Genomic DNA, 25,499 nt, shown 5'->3' with positions numbered 1-25,499 from the left:
TGATACCGTCCACCGTCGAGCGTGGCGTCCAATGGGGGAGTTTACGGGGAGTTTACGAGGATTACGAGGATACGAGTTTACGAGTGAAACGAGGATACGATTACCACGACGGAACCCCAAAACGACGATAAATATAATATGCGCAACAGGCAAACGTTTTGATTTCAGGCAGAACAGCGGGCCGCACTCACACACCAAAGGCGATACGTAAAGCAGTACCTACAATAAAATTTGGTGATAATGCAAAATGGCTATATTTTCCCATTTCTCTTTGCGTGCTACGTCGTAACCTTGTAAATACAAAATGCGTAACAAATACTAAGAGATACAGAGTTCTTTTATATTTACTTTATTTACAAAACAGGTACGATGCATGACGATGGACAAGACGGCAAACTCAGAAAGCATCCGTCAATGATCGATTATAGCACATTCAATTCGTATTTTCTTCATCGATATAGATGAATATACTAGCATTCCGTCACCAACGCGATAAACTAATGATGAAATCAGGTCATACATGCAAAACAAAACACTGCACACCAGCTTCGCTTTATAGTGTCCTACAACGATGGTCAAGACGGAACCGCACTGGCACACTGACAGGCGACTGGCGGGTTCCATCCGTCAGTCTCTCGGTTCCCGGGCGCTTCCGCTGCGTTTCCCAGATACCCCACTGGTCGGCCTACAGGTCCTTCAGGCAGTTTTCTCCAGTCCACCACGGCAGTACCGTCATGAACCGTGTCTGGAACCTCTCAACCCACCTGACCGAGCGGCAGTTCCGGAGCTGCAGTCGGTGAGATTCCGCACCAGTTAACGCTCGCGGTCACTGAGATCCGGTGGTATTCAGCCGCCACATTAGCACAGGCCTGGGTTCGACGTGTCCTCAATCGTCCGAGGTGGAACTCACCGCTTACCGGTGTAGGGACAGCGCGGAGCGGTGCCGCCATCTGTGAGTGTCAGTGGCTCTCACGACTCACGGCCCGTCGGTCACGGGTAGTCACCGCGGTGTGGCGTCGGTCACGGGTAGTCACCGCGGTGAGGCGCAGGTGTCGGTACCGACATGAGCGGTGAGTCGACGGGCGGCGCCGGCGGCGGCATCTCCACGTCTCCCTCGTCGCGCTCCATCTTCTCCCTCAGCTGCTCCAGCAGCGGCTGCGGCAGCGGCACGGGGATGGTGTCAGACGCACGGCGGACGGAGATACGCCGCTCGGGCGGGCGCAAAGAACGGGGGGTCGTGTCGTGTGGAAGGAGACACACACCGTTCGCGTCGTACACCCAGATTCCTGGCTCCGTCACAAAGGAGGCTCAAAGAGTGTTTCTGAAGGGCTACAAACTGTCCGCCAGTATAGGGGAGAGTGGGGAAAGATGCCCAGGGGTTTGCAATGTCATAAATTATTCAAAAATGACAACCGGAAAGCAAAAACTTGGAGTTTCAACGGAACCCGACATCATTTTTCTCCACAAAATAACACACTTTTGTGCTTGAAATATGATAACTTTTTTGCTATTAATCATTTTCTTGAAGAAGTGCAAGGGGGCATCTTACCCAAGAGGATGGAAAAGACGCCCCCTGCGGTTGGGTAAGATGCCCCTCCGCACTATAAGTGACAAAAATGGGCACGTGAATTGCCTGAACGAATCAGTTACATTCGAGTCTGCGGTAGACAATCAAACGCCATCATAAGGGCAAAAAAAGTCATCGCAAGGGGCTTCAGAGGTCATCGTGGGGGCCATCATAGTCCAGCGCGGCCAAACAAGCCTCCGTGGTGACGTTCGGAGACCGTTGTGGGGCCCTTATAGGTCTTCATGAGACTTGAAGGCCTTCAAGACCATCGTGGGGACCTCACATGCCAGCGCGGCCCGTGGAGCCAGCGCGGGAGCTCCCAAAGAGTGTCGTGAGGGGCCTCGGAGCTAATAATGGGGCCCACAGAGGCCGTCGTGAGGGCTCTCAGAGTCAGATACCGCCCAAAAAGTAGGCATATGGGCCAAGAGACCGACATGGCGAGCACCTGACCGTATTGCAGTCTCAATAGTCCCAAATCGACTTTTTGTCTTTCTTCACAAGTATGTACTAAATGATTCGACGAGTTCCTTGAAGGGCAGCCCACGGATTTAGGGGGGGGGGGCGTCTTTCCCTATCAGGTCAGGGGCCAGGGGGCATCTTTCCCCAAGGTACCGAATTAACATTTAATCAGTACATTTTGTTAGCACTAAAACTACACCCTGAAACAAACTAGTTGAGGAAAAGTACACGCATATAAATGCATCACGACAATAACAAGAAACTTAATTTTTTTTTTGCAATTTCTTTTATATTCACAATGTTTTGACACTAAAAAAACTTATGATGCCTCAAATCCTAGTCTTTTGCTGACATACGCATTTCGATGATATGTAGCTACATACCTGGTTATACAATATTATAATTAGCCAGGCATTCAGGATTAAATTGAAGTTACGCAATTTATGACGGACAAAAGGCGGCATTGATCAAGCACACCCCCCAGAAAAGGAACCCTGATGAGGGTCAATGGGAGAGTGACTGGCGGCGGCGGCACCTCTCCCCTAATTACGACAGTTCCTCGCTCTGATGTTGGACTGGACGTGATGGAGCCGGCAGAACTGATCCCCTCCCTCCTCAGTCACTCACCCTGAGATTGGGCTGGTGGTGGAGCGGGCAGAACTGATCCCCTCCCTCGCCCTCAGTCACTCACCCTGAGATTGGGCTGGTGGTGGAGCGGGGCCGCTGGGCAGAACCAATCCCTCCCTCCCCCAGCCACTCACCCTGAGATTGGGCTGGTGGTGGAGCGGGGCCGCTGGGCAGAACCAATCCCTCCCTCCCCCAGTCACTCACCCTGAGATTGGGCTGGTGGTGGAGCCGGCAGAACTGATCCCCTCCCTCGCCCTCCCCCTCAGTCACTCACCCTGAGATTGGGCTGGTGGTGGAGCGGGCAGAACTGATCCCCTCCCTCGCCCTCAGCCACTCACCCTGAGATTGGGCTGGTGGTGGAGCGGGGCCGCTGGGCAGAACCAATCCCTCCCTCCCCCAGTCACTCACCCTGAGATTGGGCTGGTGGTGGAGCGGGGCCGCTGGGCAGAACCAATCCCTCCCTCCCCCAGTCACTCACCCTGAGATTGGGCTGGTGGTGGAGCGGGCAGAATTGATCCCTCCCTCCTCAGTCACTCACCCTGAGGTTTGGCTGGTGGTGGGGCGGGCAGAACTGATCCCCTCCCTCGCCCTCAGTCACTCACCCTGAGGTTTGGCTGGTGATGGAGCCGGCAGAACTGATCCCCTCCCTCGCTCTCAGTCACTCACCCTGAGGTTGGGCTGGTGGTGGAGCGGGGCCGCTGGGCAGAGCAGAACTGATCCCTCCCCCTCCCTCGCCCTCAGTCACTCACCCTGAGATTGGACTGGTGGTGGAGCGGGCAGAACTGATCCCCTCCCTCGCCCTCAGCCACTCACCCTGAGATTGGACTGGTGGTGGAGCGGGGCCGCTGGGCAGAACTGACCCCCTCCCTCTCCCCCCCCCCCAGCCACTCACCCTGAGGTTGGGCTGGTGGTGGAGCGCCTGCATCAGGGTGTCACGCCGCGCCGTCGGCAGCTTGGCGTGCGTGTGCCACAGCAGCTTCCCCAGCTGCTGCACCACGTTCTCCTTGGACAGCGCCGTGAAAAAGAACTCGTCGAAAATGACCGTGCAAAAGTCCTCCGTGGCCAGCTCGTCACTCATGCCGATCAGCAGCGTCACCTGGGGAGGAACGGCAAGTCAGACGGATCTGAAGAGTCACCTGGTCAGAAGCGTCCCCTGGAGAGCGAGTCAGACCGATCAGAAGCGTCACCTATGGGGGAATAGTAAATTAGAGTCAGATCGATCAGGAGCGACGCCTGGGTAACAAGTCCGATCAGAAGCGTCACCTGCGGAGCAGGCGATGAACGCCAACTGGTGACCGCGAAACAGTAGCAGTGGTGAGATAAATATTTCGGGCGAGGTAAAACAAAACTCATGCTGGCCAGATGTGGAAATAAGGTCAATGCCCTGGCGCTCATGTTTGTAACCAAGAACCGACGCTATCGAGCATTGTTCGCATCGATTGTTGAAAAATATCAATTACTGACGGCATTGACACGGCGTCAATATCTTCTAACGAGCATACGTTTTCAAAAGGCGAACCAGCAAGCTCTGCGAAGTCCGGGCAGGCTGATGCATATCTAACCGTTTCTTCACAACAAGGCTGTACGAGACAGCTCCCTCCGCGACCCCATCACTCTACACCCCTCCCCGCTGTCACCCACAGCCCACTACTCACCAGCGAGTGCAGGAACGTGTCCTCGAAGGCACGGTCTCCCTCGCTGGCGGAGAGACAGCCGAGTACCCGCATCAGGCCCACCCGGTCGCGGCTCCTAGCCGTCTGCAGCGTGTAGTAGACGGCCAGCAGGCAGGCTACGCTCGATTCGGTGATGTAAGCCTGGTAGGCGTCCGGTGGCGGACCTGTGCGGACGGCGACGATCACAGGTCAGCACTCAGCAGGCAGGTCACGAGCACACAAAGGTCACCGGACAGCCGTTAGGGGGAAGAAAACGCTGACGATATGTCAGTAGTCTTGACAAGGAAACATGGATCATAACCTTATAAGTCAGTTGTTCATTGTCACCTGTCACGGAGGGAAAGGATAGTCCCAGCAATGATGTCGCAACAGATCCCCGAAACCGTCCACCGCTATGTCCACCGCTAAATAAAAACAGTCCCACATCATCATAAAGCCACAAACACACCACACCTGTATCCGTTCGGAGCCCACACCGCACACACACGACGTCTGCACCGAGCGCAGTTCACTGCTGACCCAGCACCTACCCGAGTGTTCGATGATGGTGATGGCTGAGGCGCGCTCGTCGGGCGGAAGGCGCTGGTTGAGCGCCCGCACCTGGTCGTCCACAATCAGGGAGACCAGCGAGGGCACAAACTTGGTAACCACCTGCGGGTCCAGCCGCGGCTCACGGAACTCCTGTGGAGGGGTGGGAGGGGGGGGGGTGAGAGAACGGTCACCGGGTGCCGCAGAGGGAGAGGGAGAGGGAGAGGGAGAGGGAGAGGGAGGAAAGAGAGAGAGGGGAGTGAGGGAGAGGGAGGAGAGAGTGAGAGAGATTCACAGAATTCCTGATTAAATATCTGCAGAAAATCCTGTAATTAGTGAGAAGGACGGCAAATATATTTTGTGAGCGTAACGAAAGGATAGAGCAGCACCACACAATATAAACGCAGGATAACAAAAGTACGGAGACTTCTGTGAGGCAAATTACGAGGGCTACAAAATACACGAAGGCTTTAGCTGCAAAGATGTCAGAATACCCTCACGGACACGTGAAGAGATAGAATGGGTGATAAGCCCCCTCCCCCAGACATACGGATATCGAGCGACGGGCGCGTCTAAACCTCTGGCAGGGGACCCAGGGGTTCCAAAAAAGTGAGCCAGCGACCTTCGAACTTCGCAGTCCCTTAAAAAAGACTGCCGGCAGTTAACCCTCGCCGGCCGAGGGGGGGGGGGGCGGGTGCCGCCCCCCCATAGGGTTTTTTTCGCGATAGCTCCGAACACGCTGGCGATAGAGAGCTGAAACTTGGCATACCTGACCTTTGATCCAAGCCGGATCTTTTGACACCAACCGCATTTTTGGGTCAGGTCAGGTCACTGACGTATGACGTCATAGTGAACCTCTGCACGGTCTTCAGATGTCGCAACTTCGCAACGCCCTCACTGCCAGAGGAGATGTCACAGGGAAATGAAACTTGCAGGATCTAGTATCCATTATGAGTCTCACAACTTGTTTATCTCGGATTTTTCCTAAAGGTCATATGAGGTCAGGTCATTTTCGTGACCTCACCATTATAACCCGCGCCCCGTAGGGCTACCGGCGGACCCTACCACCCGTAGGGGGGGGGGCCGTTTCGCCCCCCCCCTAAGATCTCGGAAAGTTACCGGCCGATTTTCAAAATTCAAACGGCGTTCGATATCCCCACCCGGGAACTACCTTGTGACCAAATTTCATTGACCTAGGTCAAACCGATGACGTCACAGGTCAGGTCAAAGGTCAGATTTTCACCGGTCACAGGCAATTCAAGAAATGTGCTGTGAAAGCGAGTAAATTGGTAATTTATTGAAAACCATCGATGGTACATTGTTCGTCAAACACATACTTTGCTATCTGAGGTCACTGATACCAGGTCAGGTCACAGCGAGGTCAGGTCACCGGGGGTCACAATATGAATGTGTCGTGTGATACATGTTTTATGGTCCACTAGATGGCATATTTTGCGCTATAACTGTGCGTTTTGATAGATGCATTTGATGGGGCATTAGTTTGGGTGTGGGAGCTTATGATTTTTATTTGTCTTATTTTGTCGGAGTTGGATATTTGTTTGAACGGCATGTTATGCTGGTGCTGGTTGCGGGTTGTTAGAGCCTTTCTCATGGTTTGCCTTTATCGAACTCAAACCAACCCTACCCTACCCTAACCTACCCATACCCTACCTTACTAATAACCTACACGTAGTTACCCTTCTCACACTTAATTAAAGTAACGTACCAAATCTGGGCGCAATCGGCCCAGCCGTTCTTGAGATATAAAAGCGGCCCGCTGCACGTGCGCACGCGCTAACCGAGACTCCAGATGACTTGTGCCAGCCACCTTTCTAAATTGTCCCCAACAGTGAACACAATTTGAGCGAAATCGGCCCAGCCGTTCTCGAGATGTATAAGTGGACCCCTCACGTGCGCACGTGCAATCGATCGACCCTACCTGTCACACATGACCATGCATCGCCAGATGAGTGCCCCCTCCACCCACAGTCCAAGTTTCAGCGCAATCGGCCCAGTAGCAGCTGAGTTATTCCTAGTACAATGATGTGCCGTTTACTGGTAGGAGCTTATATTCAGTGTTTGGAATTCCCCTTTGCGGGCGGTGCATTGCAGCCCATGCTTTGATAGCTATTGTGAAAAGTGGAATGACCTGACGGCCATAAGCCATCGATCGGATTTTGTCGAAAAATACGTGTAACGTTAACAAAACACGGTCGTATTCTTGAGTAATTTTCACAAACGTTTATTGACTTTTCGATAATATTTTGGGTGGATATTGGTCAGAAAAGAATGCTCTTTCCGAATATGTAGGTTTCATGGCCATTGATCAGCGTTTTCAATACGTTTTGATGTTGTAAAGGACACCGCGCTCCGCGCGAATTAAATTTTCAAATTAATCTTTCATTATTAAAGAAATGGTACGGAGCATCATTTTCTATTTGCTTTCCTATTATTACGCGTACATTTGTCTGCAAAATGACACCACACCGATTTCATTCCGTCAAGCCGTTTTCCAGCGGCATCGGTTTTCTTCCCATAATGCACGAAATCGGTCATTTTTCCACAACCGGGGGTGCTGTCTTGCACGTGGCGCGTGCTATACTATAAAACCATTTCGATACGCTAGTTCCATCTTTCCTCTATCCAGTGGTGACAACCGCTTCTCGCTGCGCCCACCCGTTGCCGAGTTATAAGCCCGGGAGAGGTCCCGCTGCAGGCCCGATTTTCGCCCGTTGGCGGTTTTCGCCGTCCCCGTGTTAAGCCTATGGGAGCACCCTTTTGCACGTGCCGACGGCGCACCCCTGGCCCGATCACCCCCAAATTTTAATACAGAGGTGACATCAACCCACCGATTCGGCATGCCAAATTTCACGTCGATACGCGGCGCCTTTCAGGCGCAATAAGACACATAAGACATGACACACGGATGGATGGAGATTGCACGGACAACTTATAATTCATAATATAGATTTTACATGACAAATGCGATTATGTGGGTTAGGCAGCCTTTGGGGCCAGCCTAGGTCACGTTTTTGTGAAGGTCAGGTCAAGGTCAGGTCAAATTAGGTCAAATTTCAAAGTTGATATTTTTGCATAAAATGGGTATCGATTCGATGCAGCTCGTCACGGGGAGTCTAATGGTCGTCTTCGTTTTGCTCTACGAGTTCTAGAATTGCCAAAAATTGAGTTTGAAAATTTGACGTCATCATTTTTGAACAGTTTTTTTTCGCTATAACTTGGCCAAAAAACGAGGTATCGATCTGAAATTTGGTATGTAGATAGAAGACGGTAGGCACTATCACATATATTCCGTTTTTTCGAAACTCAAAAAACTTTTTGGATTTTTTGGCGAATATATAAAAAAAATGCTTTTTTGATTTTTGGGGGTCAAAACTCAAAAATTTCAAAAATTCGAGATAGCACTTTTGTAGCCCTGTCAATTCTACACCTTTTATGTCTTGATCATTTTCTGTATCTTCAAAGCTGTAGTCCTGACAGGTCTTCTCGCGAAGGTCTTTTTTCGGTCGAAAATGACAGAACATGACGTCACTCTGACGTCATTTGTGGCCAACCTATCATAGCCTCTGGAAATTTTTTTGTCACAATGTGTAAAATTGATGCCCGGAGGGGTCCTGAAAGTTTAGTGGCGATATCTCCAGCCGTTTAGGAGATATCGACCGAAAAGGACAGGGAGGGGCCGTTTCGGCCCCCCCCCCCCCTACGGGGCGCGGGATAAGTCAATGGGAAAAAATGAAAACTGCTATTCTGGCGCCGGGAACGATCTCCAACTATCTCAAGCACACAGAATCGTGATTTGATGCACTCCTTGCAAGTTTAGATGCATCACTTTTGCAATGTTGACCTTGCGTGACGTCATTTATGACGTCATCAAGGTCATATTAGTTTTTCGTCAATAACTCTTGATCAAATTGAGCTAGCGACTCGGGAAAGCCACCAATGGACTCAGGAAGACCTGCCGAATCGAATGATATGCGACATGACCTCTTTCGACCAACTTCGTGACCTGGGGGTGCTGACCTGACTTTGACCTGAGGTCAACACCCCAAGTTGACCTGACCCGAACAAAAAGTATATCATTCGACGCGCCTGAGCGAGGCGAACACGATGCTGTCAAAATCGCGGCTCTGCGGCCGTTTTTTGCGAAGTTATTCACCAAAAACTGAACCGTACCTTGGGGCACTTGACCTGACCTCAGAGGTCACCGGTTGACCTAGGACCTTAAAATCGGGTACCAATCTCTGCGTCTCGTAACGGCGCACACGTTCGTTTTTTCCGCGACGCGCTAGCTCCACCAGGGGCGAAACGGCGAGGGGGGTCGTACCCGCCCCCCTCGGCCGGCGCGTGTATAGGAAACCATTAGGTCCGGCTTATGGAGGGTTAAGGCTAAGATGCCTGGAACCCCTTCCTCTCCCCCCCCCAGTGACCCCTGACCTGGCTGTCGATTCCCCATAACCCCAGCTGACCTGTCTGTCGATCATGTCCCAGGCGTGCAGGCCCAGCTCCAGCATCCGCAGTAGCAGCAGCAGCACGGCGTGGTCGCGAGGCATGCCCTCGCTGTTGATAAGCTGCGTCAGGATCTTCAGCGCCGACGTGGCCAGGAAGTTGACAGCGAACGGGTCGCACAGGATCATCGACAGGTCGCTGAGAATCTGCACAAAACGCAAACACAGAAATGTCAGTGTCGTAATATAAAGCACATGAGAAAAGGTGGCTTACAGCGCACAATATACCCACACAGGTGCTGGCTGCAAAGAAGAGATAGCAAAACAGGCCAGCTACAGAGGGGTGGTTTACAGCGCATAATGCCTTTATGCAGGTACTCATCGCAAAGAAGAGATAGCAAAGCAGGCGAACTGCAGAGGTCGCATACTTGATAAGCATGCATGACGGTGGTGGCTGAACGCATTTTCAAAAACGAGTGTAAAATGATCTGGCTTGGTCTTCCCCTGACAAATCAATCAATCAGTCACCAACCAACTATCACACGTCGCAACACGGTCAGTCATTCTCCCAGCTCGTATGTGCTAAAAATAATTTACCTGTTCGTTTCCCTTTTTGATGCTGTCCAGGAAACCCTGCAGCTCCCTGCCTCGCTTGGTGTCGACGCTCCGCTCACGGATACAGGCGTCCAGACACCAGGTGAACTTGTGGCACGGGTCCAGGTCAACGATCTCCTGTGTGCAGGGAAAGGGAAAACAAAAGGTCAGCTTGTGAGTCGTGACCAGAGTGAGCGCCGAGTAAGAGCCCAGAGGAAGTGAGAAAACAGGGAAATATATTGGAGCGAGAGAGATGTAATATGCATTGTTCAATTACAAAGTAAAGATGAAATTTAACTCTGATTGATATACGGCCATTGAACAGCTAGGAACAGGCACAGACAAAGAGACACGCACTACGGCCTGTTCTTCTCTCATAATCCTAGTAGCGCATGCACCGTCCTGAGGTGGCTGACCTCACCTAGTATACGGGGTCATGGCATACGGTTCTACTCTCGCGACCCTACCAATACCGTCCTGAGGCGGCTGACCTCACCTAGATCTGGAAGTCATAGCAGATGACACGACCCCACCAGCACGCATACCGTCCCAGCACGGCTGACCTCACCTGAATTTCGAGGTCATGCAGGGCCATCAGGAGCTCCGCGCGCAGGGTGCAGTAGTGCACGTTCCTCGTCTTGACAAACAGCGTACGTAGAAACTGGAGCACCATGTCGTACAGTTTGACGCTGTGTCCGATCATATGCACGATCTTCTGGATGATCTCGCCCTGTCTGCGGACCTGCCGGAGGAGATGCGAACCCAACTGTCAGCGGAAAAGACACCCTGGCGGAGCCACCCCATGGTCAGTGGGAGATGACGCGGGGAACGACCCAGCCCACCTAGCTGGAGGATGAACTGGGAAGTGAGAGAGAACTCTAGTCAGCAAGGACTTTACACGGCGGAGCGAACCGACGTCGGCGAGGAGATGGCAGATCTACACACAGCTGACCCAGCCAGACCATACGGTTAGTCTTAGTGAGGTTACTGTATCGGCTACCCGGTAACTGTTGGTAGCATGTCCATCCAGTCATTGTCAGTGGTCAGCTGAACTAATTGACTGCAGTACAGTCGCTTTAAAGCTTAAAGGGACCCTCCCACCTTCAAAAAAGTTAATGAATTGGCATGAAAGTGATGTCCCTTGGTTCAGAAAGAGCGAAAACGAATATCTACCAAATTTCACCGAAAAATATTCACTGGTTTTCAAGATATTAGGCTTTTACTTTTGTTTACTTTTTGGGATCTCCCCTGTTACTAGCGACTTTATTTGGAAGCAATAATTTGGCAGCCTTAAAGTGCGGCAGACGTTGCGCGCAAAGCAGCGTATACCACCACGTGTTAACGATGGTTTTAGTCTAAGATTTAAAAATCGTTAGATCTCCGCTGACGTCACAAATTCTAAGGGGGCATTCCAATGCATTAACCCCTTAGAATCCGAAAACTGCAAGTTTGAAATTCCATATCTTCGAATTAAAGCATTTTTCGATGTTGTGAGTGCCCAAACCGGTATTTGCAGGCCATGGCCACCAATTTGGCTATCTCAACTCAAAACTAATGTTAAGGTGGGAGTGTCCCTTTAAACTACGGGTTCTCTGTGCGGACTGAGTCACAGCAGGAACATTGCACCATTCCCTGGCCACAATCAAGGCCGATTGTGCCCCTTGAGAGTGAGGCGTTCTTTGCGCCCTGGTATTGCCTGTCTTTGCACGGGTTTAGCAATGCCACTCGGGCGGGCGATTGCAGAAGCTGGTGAGATTGGCGGCCCGAGAGGCCGCCGGTGGAAGGAAATGTCACCGTGTCACGTTGTTTTCGATTGCCTGGGCGGACTCAGTGTCGATAGCCTCCATATACGTATCACTGGCTGATAGGGTTAAGGAAATGCCAGTGTTGAGAGCAGGGCTGCGGAGTCGGAGTCGGAGTCGGAGTCGGAGTCGGTCGGAGTCGACAGTTGTGACCGGAGTCGGAGTCGGAGTCGATTTTAGAAACCCGAGCCGGAGTCGGAGTCACCGAAAATCTGTCGACTCCGCAGCCCTGCTAGGTCTGCGGAGTCGGAGTCGGGAGTTGGAGTCGGTCGGAATCGACGTATGTATGTATGTATTACATCAACAGACACTCCACACATGGTTGTGGCTATTCTGTGCCTTAAGTTAGATAGATAAAACAAAGTGTCAATGAGGTGGGAGGGATGTCACGCAACATGTACACAGCATACATACACGCACACCGCTCATGCACACACGGTCGTAAAAGCTACTGCAGTACCAGCGACTTGGCAGCGCGCTTAAAAGCAGACGGGCCCAGAGCTCGGGTCTCGATTGGTAGGCGGTTGAGAAGCGTCACAGCTCGGTAACTAAAAGATCGCTGTCCGGTCACGGTTCGGAAAGCCGGCGGCCGAAGACGCCCGTCCTGTCTAGTTGGCCGGTCACAATTGCGCGCGTCGGAAAAGCACTGGAAAAGTGAGGCCAGTTCGGACGGCTCTCCACTGACAAGTATCTTGTGGGCTGCAGTCAAGGTATACAAATCATGCATTTGCCGCGGCACCATAAAACACAACTGATTTCGCGCTCGAGAGATGTGATCAAATTTCCTAAGACCGGTCACTACACGCGCTGCAAAATTGACAACCTTGAGCATCCGAGCATCGTTCGCCGCGGATCCGTTCCCGTAAACTGAGATGCAGTAAGATACTCGCGAAAGCACCAAACTCTGAACTATTGAGAGCAGAGCCCTCTGCGGGAGGAAATGTCTCAGGTGACGGAGACCGATCAGGATGCCGATGCACTTGTGAACGATGTCGGTCACGTGTGCTTCCCAAGTCAGATGTTTGTCAAAAATAACGCCGAGATTTTTAGCAGTGCGGCTCTCCTGAACGGTCTCCCCACCGATCCGTACGCTGACAGGAGGGAGGTGCCGGGTGTTCTGTCTGGTACCAAGGAGAAGGAGTTCAGTTTTGGAAGCGTTGAGTTTCAGACCATGAGCATGGAACCATGAAGACAGGGATGCAAGGATGGTCTCCATGCGTTGGATGAGGGATGGGAGATTGGATTTGACGTCGGATATTAGGATTTGGGTATCGTCAGCGTACTGGATCACATGGGCGTCCGGCGCGTGCAGACTGAGGTCATTAGCGAAGATGGTGAACAGGAGAGGACCGAGGACGGATCCCTGGAACACTCCCATGGTGTTAGGAAGGGGCTTTGAAACCACTCTACGACCGGAAGGACTGGAGATAGAGACTGACTGAGAATGACCGGAAAGGTAAGCGGAAAACCAAGTGGGATCTATGTTGTACAGTTCTAGCTTGGAAAGGAGTAGATGATGTGGGATGACATCAAAACATTTGCTAAGGTCCAGGAGACATAGGAGTGAGATATGACCATGATCCATGTTGGAAAGGATACGGTTTGTGACAGATAGTAGAGCGGTTTCAGTCGAATGACGAGGACGGAAGCCGTGCTGGGATGAGGATAGGAGGTGATTGTGAGACATGTAGGCAAGCAGCTGGCTCTGCACCACACGCTCAACAATCTTGGCCATGACAGGTACAATGGAAATAGGACGGTAATTGGAGGTCATGGCAGGATCACCGGATTTGAAAATAGGGAACACCAGGGAGTGTTTCCAGGTTTGGGGGAAGTCACAGGAGGTAAGGCATGTGTTGATAATGTGGAGAAGGATGGGACTTATGGCGTCAAAACAGAGGAGTAGGATGCGGATGCAGATGCCATCAGACCCACACGCACCGGAGCGCCTCATGGAGAACATAACCTCCCGCAAGCCGGCAAGGGTCGTGCCCGCCACCCGAAACCCACACGCACCCACGCGGGGCAGACGGCACGGGACATCAGGCGGCGGACCGAGGCCAGCCAGGCTAGCGGCTACACGTGGTCCCACGCTCACAAAATGCTCGTTCATCTCGTCCGGTGTAGCGGCGGGGAGGTTGCGCGCGCCGTCCCTCTTCCCTGTCAGAATGGGTCGGATACTGCGGTACAGGGAGCCGCTCCCTCGAGTACGCAGACTCTCCTCGATACCCGCACAGCAGTCACGACGGATGGCTGACCTGACCTGCCTATCCAGATCGCGGAAGGCCGGCGATTTGCCCTCGCGACGCAACACTCCCCGCCGCTGTGCCATCAGGTCGAGGGTGGCACGGGTCACAGGTGGCGCGTTCGGGTTCCTGATAGTAATACATTTGATTGGAGCATGCTTGTCAATGATCGGAACTAAAACGGAAAGAAAATGAGACCACTTATCACACACGGGAACGGAATTAAAAACCCTAGACCAGTCAGCGAAGTTCAAGTCATGCAACAAACGCGTACGGTCGACATCCTTCAATTTGCGAGTGGGGACACGACAGGGCTTTGGACGACATCTCGTAAACTTTAAAAGTGATCGGACAAAACAATGAGGACTAAAAGCGCATCTAAAAACTCCTATTTTCTTAACACCGTCGCCCGCATTGGAAATCACAACGTCGAGCAAAGAACCTGATGAGAATGTGGGTTGTGAGACGAATTGAAACAGATGAAAAGCTTCAAGCATGTCAGCCAGGCGCGCTCGGCCGGCGTTAGTCATAGAGTCAAGCATATTGCAATTGAGGTCACCCATGATAAAAACAGGTCCCTCCGACAATTCTGCCCGGAGTCGGAGTCGGAGTCGGAGCTGGTTTTTGAAAGCCGGAGTCGGAGTCGGAGTCGGAGTCGCCGAAAATCCATCGACTCCGCAGCCCTGGCTGAGAGACTGCCTGCCTGATAGGGTTAAGGAAATGCCATCGGCTTCGGAGTTACAGTAGCCAGTTCAAAGTCTGACTTCAAGACGGAGGGTGTAGCCATCTGCACGAGGGGCACACAAATAAACCAACGCACCGTAGCCCTTCGGCGAGGCGTCGCCAAAGCACGAAGGTTCCCGCTCTCCGCACCGTTCCAACCTGACCTAAGTATCTCCGAAGGATATCCATCTGCTTCAGGACCTCTAGGTCTCTCATCCAGTCAAAGAACACATCACAGAGCTTAGAAGACCTCATCCCAGCCCGGACCGATCTGCACAGCTTCCGAAAAAGACACTTTGCTACCGTCGAGTGGGGAGCCGAACGCCGCATGGAGTCAAACGGCCTCGCTATTAGACCCAACAAGACACGCTTGGTGGGATCACAACATTGCCAGGCGGGCGGACACCCTCAAACACGATCAGGTAGCCACCTCAGTCCGAAAACCTTCACACTCCCGTCCTCAGGCATGCCAGTCAGTGCGTGAGTTCAATCAAGCACGAGCTCAGTCAGAAAACATTTCGTGACTTTCATCCCAACGTCACTGAGGAAAGACTGGCCCTCAGTTAGCAGCTCACGAGCCCCTGCTCTGTATCCTATCCAAGACACACAATCATCCGTGTGAAGAGAAGTCTGGAGTGAGCTGTGGAACAGCGAGAGAGGGAGGACACTATTCCATATGGAACTGGATGGTCGCGATCAGCAAGAACGGCGAGTACGCCGCTCCGAATATGGCTCGCTGAAACCGCATGGTGCGAATGCGGCCGTCGAACTCCCTCAGAAAACGGAGAACGACCGGCATCATGTTCATTTTGCTACGGTACTGCTTGTCTTAGCACGGGTTTAACAATGCCACTCAGGTCAGGCGATTGCAGAAGCCAGTGAGATTGGCGGCCCGAGAGGCCGCCGGTGGAAGGAAATGTCACCGTGTCACGTTGTTTTTGATTGCCTAGGCGGACTCAGTGTCGATAGCCACCATATACGTATCACTGGCTGATAGGGTTAAGGAAATGCCAGTGCTGAGAGACTGCCTGCCTGATAGGGTTAAGGAAATGCCATCGGCTTCGGAGTTACAGTAACCAGTTCAAAGTCTGACTTCAAGACGGAGGTTGTAGCCATCTCCACGAGGGGCACACAAATAAACCAACGCACCGTAGCCCTTCGGCGAGGCGTCGCCAAAGAAGTAAAGGTCCCCGCTCTCCGCACCGTTCCAACCTGACCTAAGTATCTCCGAAGGATATCCATCTGCTTCAGGACCCCCGGGCCTCTCAGCCAGTCAGACAACACATCACAGAGCTTAGAAGACCTCATCCCAGCCCGGACCGATCTGTACAACTCCCGAAACAGACACTTTGCTACCGTCGAGTGGGGATCCGAACGCCGCACGGAGTCAAACGGCCTCGCTATCAGACCTAACAAGACACGCTTGGTGGGATCACAACATTGCCAGGCGGGCGGACACCCTCAAACACGATCAGGGGCCGTATTCACGTCGACTTCGTAAGTCGATTTTCTTTCGTAAGTATAATTTGGTATTCACGTCGACACTTCTTAAGTTTTTATCGACGGAGTTCACGGGAATAAAAAATTCACTTAAGAAGTAGGTCAAACTTAAGAAAATTCTTACGAAAATGATCGACGTGAACACAGCCCCAGGTAGCCACCTCAGCCCGAAAACCTTCACACTCTCGTGTTCAGGACTGCCCGCCAGCGCTTGAGTTTAATCAAGCACGAGCTCACAGTAAGAAAACATTTCGTGGCTTTCATCCCAATTCCCAACGTCACTGAGGAAAGACTGGTCCTCAGTTAGCAGCTCACGAGCCCCTGCTCTGTATCCTATCCTAGACATACAATCATCCGTGGGCAGAAAAGTCTGGAGTGAGTCTGGAACAGCGAGGGAGGGCGGACACTTTTCCATATGGTACTGGATGGTCGCGATCAGCAAGAACGGCGAGCACGCCGCTCCGAAAATGGCTCGCTGAAACCGCATGGTGCATTGCGACCGTCGAACTCCCACAGAAAACGGAGAACGACCGGCATCATGTTCATTTTGCTACGGTATTGCCTGTCTTTGCACGGGTTTAGCAATGCCACTCGGGCGGGCGATTGCAGAGGCCAGTGAGATTGGCGGCCCGAGAGGCCGCCGGTGGAAGGAAATGTCACCGTGTCACGTTGTTTTCGATCGCCTGGGCGGACTCAGTGTCGATAGCCTCTGTTGCGTACTGCAACAGTGTACGTACTGTACAGGGAGAGTTAGTTCTATGGCGATATCATATTAGTTTATTGTAAAAATCGACATCTTACAAAACACTAAAATCCACCATGAACAATAATTTTCTCTCTCTTCTTTTACATGATCACTTTGTCACACTGATCTTGATTTTATTGATCCTCGCGCAGAGGCGCATGAATCTGGCATTGCAGTCCTCTGATGGACGTGCGCATCTAAATGAAACATGATTGAATGAATGAATCAATGAGAATGAATGATGCTCGAGCCGTCCTCAACATCCCGGCCTCCTCGAGCCTTGTCTCGAGATAATTGGGAGGACGACGAGTTTCCGCACCGGTCGATGGAGATGTCCGTGCATGGTCCGTACCCGTGCCGATCGGACCGCCCCATCTCGACCCGTCATCACTTCTTCAACTATGCCTTTCGGCCATAGCCCTCGTGGATGGCGTTCATCTGCCACGATGACCACGTCACCGATTTCCACATTCCGCGTGCTGTTCAGCCACTTCGATCGCCTGCTTATAGCTGGTAAGTATTCGCGCATCCAGCGACGCCAGAAGTGGTCCGCCAGTGTTTGTGCGTACCGCCACCTCTTCCTCAAGTCGCCGTCCTGCTCTTCCGTTCCAACAGGGTATGACGCTGTCGCTCTTCCGATGAGAAAATGGAACGGTGTCAGAACGTCATCATCTGCTGGGTCCACTGAAACGTGAGTCAAGGGCGTTGAGTTCATGATCTTTTCCACTTCGCAGAGGAGTGTCATCAGCACTTCATATCTCGGCCTCTGCTCCTTTAGGATGAGTCTTAGGGTTTCCTTCACCGTGCGGATTCCTCTCTCCCAGACACCGCCGGCCTCCGGATCAGCGGGGGGAGAAAAGTGCCAAGTGATCTTGCTCACTGCTAGCTTTTCTCTCATCCTGTTCTGGTCTAGGCTTTCAATGCATTTTCTGAGTTCCTTTTCTGCGGCTCGAAGATTCGTTCCATTATCGGACCACAGCTCTCTCACGTTTCCACGCCTGGCCTGAAATCTTGAGATCGCCATAAGAGTCGCCTCTGTGTCGAGGCTGTCTGTCAGCTCCAGATGGGTCGCCTTTGTCGCCATGCATCTGAAGAAAATGCCCCACAACTTCACCGTGGACCTACCCCTTGTTGAAAGGATTGGACCGAAATAATCTACCGCAGTAGAGGCGAATGGACCATCCAGCATAGTCACGCGTGACCTCGGCAGTTGTCCCATCTGTGCTGACTGAGGCTGAGCCTTTCGGTTTTTACAGACTTGGCAGTGTTTCACCACAGAGCGGATTGCTGACCGCGCGTGCGGTATCCAGCAGCGCTGCCTCAGCTCTGCGAGAACAGCTTCATTAGCCCGATGACCCATCCGCTCATGTAGATGTTGTATCAGCAGCTGAACGTACCGGTGACGACGATCCAGTATTGGAGGCTGCTTTGCGCTGGGGCTCAGTGATTGAGCATGCTTCATCCTCGTGTCCACACAGAGCAGACCGTTGACCAGGATCGGTGACAAACCCACGATCGTGCTCTTCGGATCAGCTGGCAGCCCGTCTCGTAAGTCCTTCAGCTCTTGCGAGTAGTGTTCTTCCTGAACTGACTTCATCCATAAGTGTTCTGCTTCAGACAACTCTTCTACCGAGAATTCGCCTGATTCTCCGTCTCGCCGGCTTGTCAACCAGCGTCTCATTGTCGCTACAGCGCGCACAGCCACTGTCCACCGAGAGAACCGGTCTGGATCGGGTAGAACTGAGGCAGTGGTGGCGGCGAGTGACGGCACTGTCGCCAGTACTGTTTTGGTCTCTGGATCATCTTTTAGGATCACATCAGGTTCGACATGATCGCTACAAGGCCACTCTGTCTCTGGAAGCCACAAGAAGTCAGGGCCGCGCGCCCAGCTGCTTTCCGGCCTCAGGTCATGAAGACTCTGACCGCGCGATGCGGCGTCCGCTGGGTTTAGCGCAGTGGGAACGTATCGCCAGTCCTCCGGCCTCGTGACGTCATGGATCTCAGCTATCCGGTTGCTGACAAACACGTGATATCTTCGCCTGCTGGACTGAATCGAATCCACGCAAGAACATTCTTTGAGTCTGACCAGCACAGAGTAGATTTGATCACCACTCGTGCCTCTTTCTTCACGCAGGAGATCATTCTGGTGAGCAGCACCGCGGCTTGAAGCTCCAATCTGGGGATAGAAAGTCTTTTGGTGGGGGCTAGCTTTGCTCGAGCTCCCACAAAGCTGACGTGGACTTCGCCATCTACTTCCCACCGGTAGAAGAGGACTGCGGCGAATCCTCTCTCACTAGCGTCGCAAAATCCGTGCAAGTCCACCTCCTTGATCAGATGCCCCTGAAAGACATGCCTGGGTAGCTGTACATCACAGATTCTTCGCAGCTCTTGGGTCCAACTCTGCCACTCTGCGTTGATGTCAGATGGGATACCATCATCCCAGTCGAGCTTGTAATCCCAGAGTTGTTGAAGCACCAGCCGGCCTCGAAGATGCCAGCCAGCCAAGAAGCCGATCGGGTCATACACAGACATGACGGTCTTCAGAATGAGGCGCTTCGTTGGGGATTCTGGCGGCTCATGAGCTCGATATGTGAGAATGTCCTGTCCAGGTTTCCAGACGACGCCTAGAGCTCGGTGACATTCTTCATCATTGAGCGTGATGTCCTCATCATTCCGTTGCTCAGGCTGGAGTTGGCTGAGAACTGCGTGTGAATTGGAAGCCCAGGGACCCAGTTCAAAGCCTCCCCGACTGAGGACTGTTGTCAGCTTGTTGATGAGCGTAGCTGCTTCATCTTCATTGTCCGTCCCAGTGATCACGTCGTCAACATACGTGTCTTCCATTGCTGCTCTTGCCACCACAGAGTCGCCATCTCCAAAGTCTTCTACTGTTCGCCTGAAGCAGTAGTTGGCCACGCTGGGTGAACATGTTGCACCGAATATGAGCACTGGTGACTCATAAACATCAAACTCGCCGGTGCGTCGTGAGCCACGCCATAGGAAACGTAGGCTTGGGCGGTCTTTTACGTCCATGTTGACCTGGCTAAACATAGCCACCACGTCCGATGTGACAGCGACTGCCTTCTCCCGCCAACGCTGCAGGATGCCACTCAGCGAGTTCATCAGGTCAGGTCCTTGCATCAATGCATCGTTTAAGCTCATTCCGTGGCTTTTTGCTGCGGCGTCTAGAACCAGACGCACTTTTTTCGGCTTGTTCTGGTTCCTAACGGCCATGAGAGGTAAGTACCAGGGCCCAATCTTATAAAGGTTGTGCTACCAAATGGCGTACTATCATTCCACCCCACTCTATTTACGGCACCCTATTCACGCAATCTTATAAAGAGAATAGTATGGTAATTCTATTCACGCCATTTTGCCCACAGTACAAATCAACGCCAGCAGGAAACACGCAACGTGATTGGTCAATGTCTTGTCGCCGTCGCTATTGGAAATTATGCGTACTGTTTGCGAACAGCAAAAGTCGTGTGTTTTAATTTTTATGGGGCATTTATTTCTTTTAGAGACACACATATGTGTAATGAATAAGTTATTTATGGAAAACGTGATAGCAAACTATGGAAAACACAAACATGCTTGAAGAATTCTCCTGAAAAGTGGATTGCCGACCAAATAAATTTCAGCGAGGGCATTCTCGCGCTCAGAAATTCGAGTGAATGAAGTGTTTCTTCTACTTATCATTTGCATTTATTTGCTGTTAAGGCATTGCAATAAATTTGTTAAAGAATTATTTAAATAGTCATTTAACTATAGCTCGGCTACTGTTTCAGTAATTCAAGTAATGCCGTTGACAATGAAGCTCCTACAATTTGAGCATCAGGATACGTACATTAACTGGATCAATTCAAGATACCTACCTATAGCTTATTTTCCTTCTTGTCATAAGCTCTTGACATTTTCCTTCTTGAAGATAAACTACTAAAATTCGAAGACTACGTACATGAACTGAATTAGGCCAAGTTACAGCTTATTTTCCTTCTTATTCAAGCATAGGTACCACCTGTTACCTAACCTTAAGCTAAAAAGCAATTCCTCAAAAGCTTGAAGAACCCAGTCTACATATCAAAGCATATCAAGAAAAATACTCGGCTCAGAAGTCAGATCGAGATGCAGGAAGAGAAACAACACATTGATCCTTAACTGTGCCAGACAGAAAGTGAGGAGATACGAATAGTGAGTAGGAATGAACAATTTTTTGACAAAAAAAAAATCATTGAATTTATCTTAAATGAATTAAACTGTCTGAGAAGCTCGTCAAAGTACGCCACAAATTCTGGCGTGAAATGGACGCCGCTGAAACCGCAAACAGCTGATGATTGTCGGTGTTTTGAGATGTGCACAGCTGCTCACGGTTAAAAGCATGCTAGGGCATCCTCAAAACCGGCGGCTACCAATGCTGTAGGGAGCGTGCCGTGTTTTCGATTTTACAGAGTTTTATAAGATTGCGTACTATATATTCAGCCTTAGAGTGCTGCCATATCCATTTCACGGCGTTTATAAGATTGGGCCCAGGTGTTGTCTGGCTCTCGTAACGCCTCCTCCACAGTCAGTTTACGGAAGTGACCGTTACGCAGCATCTTCTGCAGTTTCGCCTCTGTCAGATCTGCCAACCCGTTGGGGTTGTCTCCAGAGAGCTTGTCCCTGTCCAGGCGTCTCTCGAATGCCAACGCTCTCTTTTCAGCCATTTGACGGCTCGGAGGAAACTTTTCACCTCGATCCCTTCTCAGCAGGGGTGCTACCCAACGCTCCCCGTTGTGGTAGACTTGGGATTTGAGAATCTCTTCAGATTTTCGATCCTCTGGGCTGCGAGGGGTATCGTACTGATACTTGCAGCCGAATGCTTCCGTCTCCCAGTTAGCTTTGACCAAGCTCTCCAGGGAAGGACTCTCCTGAGCGATCCGATGAACCTGCCACACGGCTCTGGAGTCTTCGGTCTCTAGCACGCGCCCTGTGAGTGTCCATCCCAGCCTAGTCTTCTGCAGAATAGGACCGTTCTTGGAAGGACGCCGAAGTGACTGTGAAGCAATCAGCTCCGCGTGGTCGATCCCGATTAGGAGCTGTGGTTCTTCGCCAACGTGTGGAAGATCCTTCACTTCAGCGTACCTCTCTCGAAGTTTTGTCGTTCCGAGCGCTTCCTTTTCGAGAGGTAACGACGTCATCGTGTAGACGTCTGTCAGCGAGTAGGTATCTCCCGTCGTTACGTTCGAGATATTCACGTCAATGAGTGACGACTTAAGCTTCGTGACGCCCGTCAAAGTCTTCATCGTGAGATTGCGTGGACGCTGGTGCAGTCCAAGTTCTTCAGCCACCTTCTGGGAGATCAGCGTAAGAGAGCTCCCTTCGTCCAAGTAAGCGAGACAGAGCTTCTTACCAGCCGGCCCGCTCAGTTCGACCGGCACAGTTTTCATCAGCACGAGGCACGGCTGCGAGGCTGCTGACATAACTCCGCTGGTGTCCGGTCTTGTGACGTCATCATGAAGGAGAACATGGTGCTCCTCTGAGCAACCAGCCTTGCCGCATGGCCGCTGGCGACGGCACGCTGATGTCTGGTGACCCGTACTGAGGCACCAAACGCAAGCTTTCGTCCTTTTCACCCAGGCACGCCTGTCAGCTACAGAGAGTTGCTTAAACTGGTCACAACTTGCGATCCAGTGGTCTTCAGAGCAGAAGTAGCATTCTACCTTCCGCGCCTTTGGTTTTCCCCGACCGGCTTCTCGGTGCACCTTCTCTGCGGAATCAGACGTGGCGAATATCGGATGACGTTTGGTTTTTGTAGCGCCACTGCTGGTTCTGGGAACACTGAACTGCCGGTCCCTCACGTGACTGCAGAGGAAATCATAGAAGATTTGGCAGGTCAGCTGGCTCCCGGATTCTATTCTTGCCCTGGCATAGCCACCCCAGGCGAGCTGACTCTCCGGTGGGAGCTTCTCGGCCAGTGACGATATGGCCCGATAATTATCCAGTTCTGCCTGGTATCCAATGGCCTGCAGCACAGACATAGTGTTGTGGACTTCGCTGCAAAACACACTCAGACTTTCCACGTCTCCGTTCCGAATTTTCGGTCCGCTCAGGAGCTTCTCCGTCACTGACTGGGTTATGATGAACCGGTTACCAAATCTGACCTCCAGCGTCTCGAGAACGTCATTCAGGGAGCCGCCTGAGAGGAGTGTGCCATGAACGGCATCGAAGGCAGGGCCTTTCAGCTTGTCCTGGAGATGCTGTAGAATCTGAAGATCCGTGAAGTTTCCACTGCTCCTCGCCTCTTCAACTTGGCGCTGGAAAAAGGGATACCTTTCCGGCTGTCCACTGAACACAGTAAATGCGAGTTTCGGCGTCTCCTTGAGAAAGATGCACTGGGTGCCGGAGCCCATTCGCAAACTTGCATTGTCACCATATTCCATTCGTTCATACGGTGTATGGCGAGAACTTCTTGCATCGTCCTCTATTTGGGATAGATCTGGACCAGCGATCGACAAATCATGATTGTCATTGATGTCATGTACAAATTCCGCGGCCTTCTTCTCCCGTAGTCGCTTAAGAGAGAGCTGACTTTCCTGTACTAGGAGCTCGAGTCGTTTCTCCTCTTCTTCATAGCTTCTACGAAGAGACGATGACGAATCTGCAGCTGACACCGTGAGCCAGCTGCTAGATCTCGGCATAGGCGTCGGCGTCGGTCTTGCGCTCAACGATCGTCTTGGTGCCGGAACCGGCCTCCTTGAAGTATCCATGTCAATCGGATGATGCAACTCACTTTTACTACATCAACTTTACGTTAATTAAAACTGTTTCCGTTGGTTTAGCTAATACTCAATTAAAATCTTACCTCTATTGAAGGCATTGCGAACTGCAACACCGTAGCAAGGCAAAGATTATCGCCAAATTATTATGCAAATTACGCAAAATTATTGTTCATCAATGTTGCGTACTGCAACAGTGTACGTACTGTACAGGGAGAGTTAGTTCTATGGCGATATCATATTAGTTTATTGTAAAAATCGACATCTTACAAAACACTAAAATCCACCATGAACAATAATTTTCTCTCTCTTCTTTTACATGATCACTTTGTCACACTGATCTTGATTTTATTGATCCTCGCGCAGAGGCGCATGAATCTGGCATTGCAGTCCTCTGATGGACGTGCGCATCTAAATGAAACATGATTGAATGAATGAATCAATGAGAATGAATGATGCTCGAGCCGTCCTCAACAGCCTCCATATACGTATCACTGGCTGATAGGGTTAAGGAAATGCCAGTGCTGAGAGACTGCCTGCCTGATAAAAGAGGAAATGCCATCGGCTTCTGGGCCACAGCACCCTGACCAAAGTCTGATCAACATAGAGCGTGGAAGTCGAGGGACCATAAGCAAAACTAACGCTCGTCACCCCTTACATACAATCCAGTCTGCGTGACAAAAGTACATACATACAGTACATACAGTTTCAGTCATGGGTATGTTCTGCTTCTGAAGCCTAGGAACGATTAGCCAGACTGCAACGAGACTTTAAATGTAGCTTACATGTATCTTCACCCTTGCAGCTACAACTTTATCTATTTACGTCTTCTTTTCAATCAGTCCGCATTTAAAAATCGTCGGTCAAAGCCATCCGTTGAGATAAGTAAAACCACACATTACTTTAGCGGTGGGCTGTACACTACACAACTGTGTACAATTATAGGAAACCAGTTGAAAATCACACATCGTTCAAACGCAAACTACAAACATTTCTCTGGCTACAATAGCGCGCCGATTCCGGTTCAGCGCAGTTCGTGTCACTTCGTCATAGCATGACTCGATGCAAACCAAATGTTTGCATGTCGATATAGCCATTTGAAGCCTTAGCATGAACTGCTCACGAAGTAGGCCTTTCCCGTGCAGCATGCACCTTACGAGGTGAAACATATACTTTATTTAAACTTTTTAGGGCATTCAAGTAGCAATCCTAAAACAATTATATCTGTACAAAGGTATATTCATTAGCATATCATTTCGGATTTATCAAATCATTGAGTGAATTCAAGGTAAGAACAGCCAGTGTATTAGACTGAAATTGTTTCTTTATTTTACATACAAGAACTCTGCGTCGTAAGCCTGAGCTAAGGGAGACCATTTTCGATCAAACTTCAATTGCAGAGTTCAAATAATTGTTTAAACACCATGTCCCCGATCGTCCCACCTTTGGCGTGAGGTCGAAGAAGTTGTTCAGGTTGGTGTGAGTAAGCAGCGCCGCCTCCTTCTGCTGCACGTAGCGGATGAACAGCGGGGAAACCTCGTCACCAAACAGGGTCTGGTGGTCGGTCCAGATCTGACGCTTCACCTCCGTGTCCAGGTCATTGTAGAGCTCCTTGTCACGTACCTGAACACGGCGGGGGGGGGGGGAGGGTCACATCGTCAGGGTCCTGAGACAGGCAGCATGGTGCTCCCGCCAGCCCCCCGAAACAGAGCGTCCAGCACCAGTCACCGGGAAGCAATGCATCAGTCAGTCGCATAATAGGACACTGGAACTGATCAAATAGGCACAACAGGTTACGCCAACAAGCAACAACATGTGAT

The 25,499-nt window shown here is 51.3% G+C and overlaps 1 protein-coding gene across 9 annotated transcripts in view; it reads right to left on the bottom strand.

Annotated features, from left to right (window-relative positions):
- Positions 1-328: 328 nt before the first annotated feature.
- The window catches only part of LOC122371314 (negative elongation factor B-like), a 31,184-nt gene continuing 6,013 nt past the window's right edge, over positions 329-25,499 (bottom strand). For all 9 annotated transcript variants that reach the window (XM_043347536.1, XM_043347533.1, XM_043347539.1 and 6 more), the window contains 8 exons: positions 25,123-25,302; positions 10,480-10,653; positions 9,915-10,049; positions 9,339-9,524; positions 4,857-5,007; positions 4,309-4,490; positions 3,546-3,749; positions 329-1,155 (listed from right to left, as the gene is read on the bottom strand). In XM_043347536.1, the coding sequence (XP_043203471.1) occupies positions 1,021-1,155; positions 3,546-3,749; positions 4,309-4,490; positions 4,857-5,007; positions 9,339-9,524; positions 9,915-10,049; positions 10,480-10,653; positions 25,123-25,302 (1,347 nt within the window). In that variant the 3' untranslated portion in view covers positions 329-1,020. The remainder of the gene's footprint in view (positions 1,156-3,545; positions 3,750-4,308; positions 4,491-4,856; positions 5,008-9,338; positions 9,525-9,914; positions 10,050-10,479; positions 10,654-25,122; positions 25,303-25,499) is intronic.

This window comes from Amphibalanus amphitrite, unplaced genomic scaffold, assembly GCF_019059575.1.
Source record: "Amphibalanus amphitrite isolate SeventyFive unplaced genomic scaffold, NRLGWU_Aamphi_draft 001231F_arrow, whole genome shotgun sequence".
Taxonomy (NCBI): Eukaryota; Metazoa; Arthropoda; class Thecostraca; order Balanomorpha; family Balanidae; genus Amphibalanus; species Amphibalanus amphitrite.
Note: the sequence above shows the minus strand (reverse complement) of the source record. Positions and strands in the feature narration are given on the sequence as shown.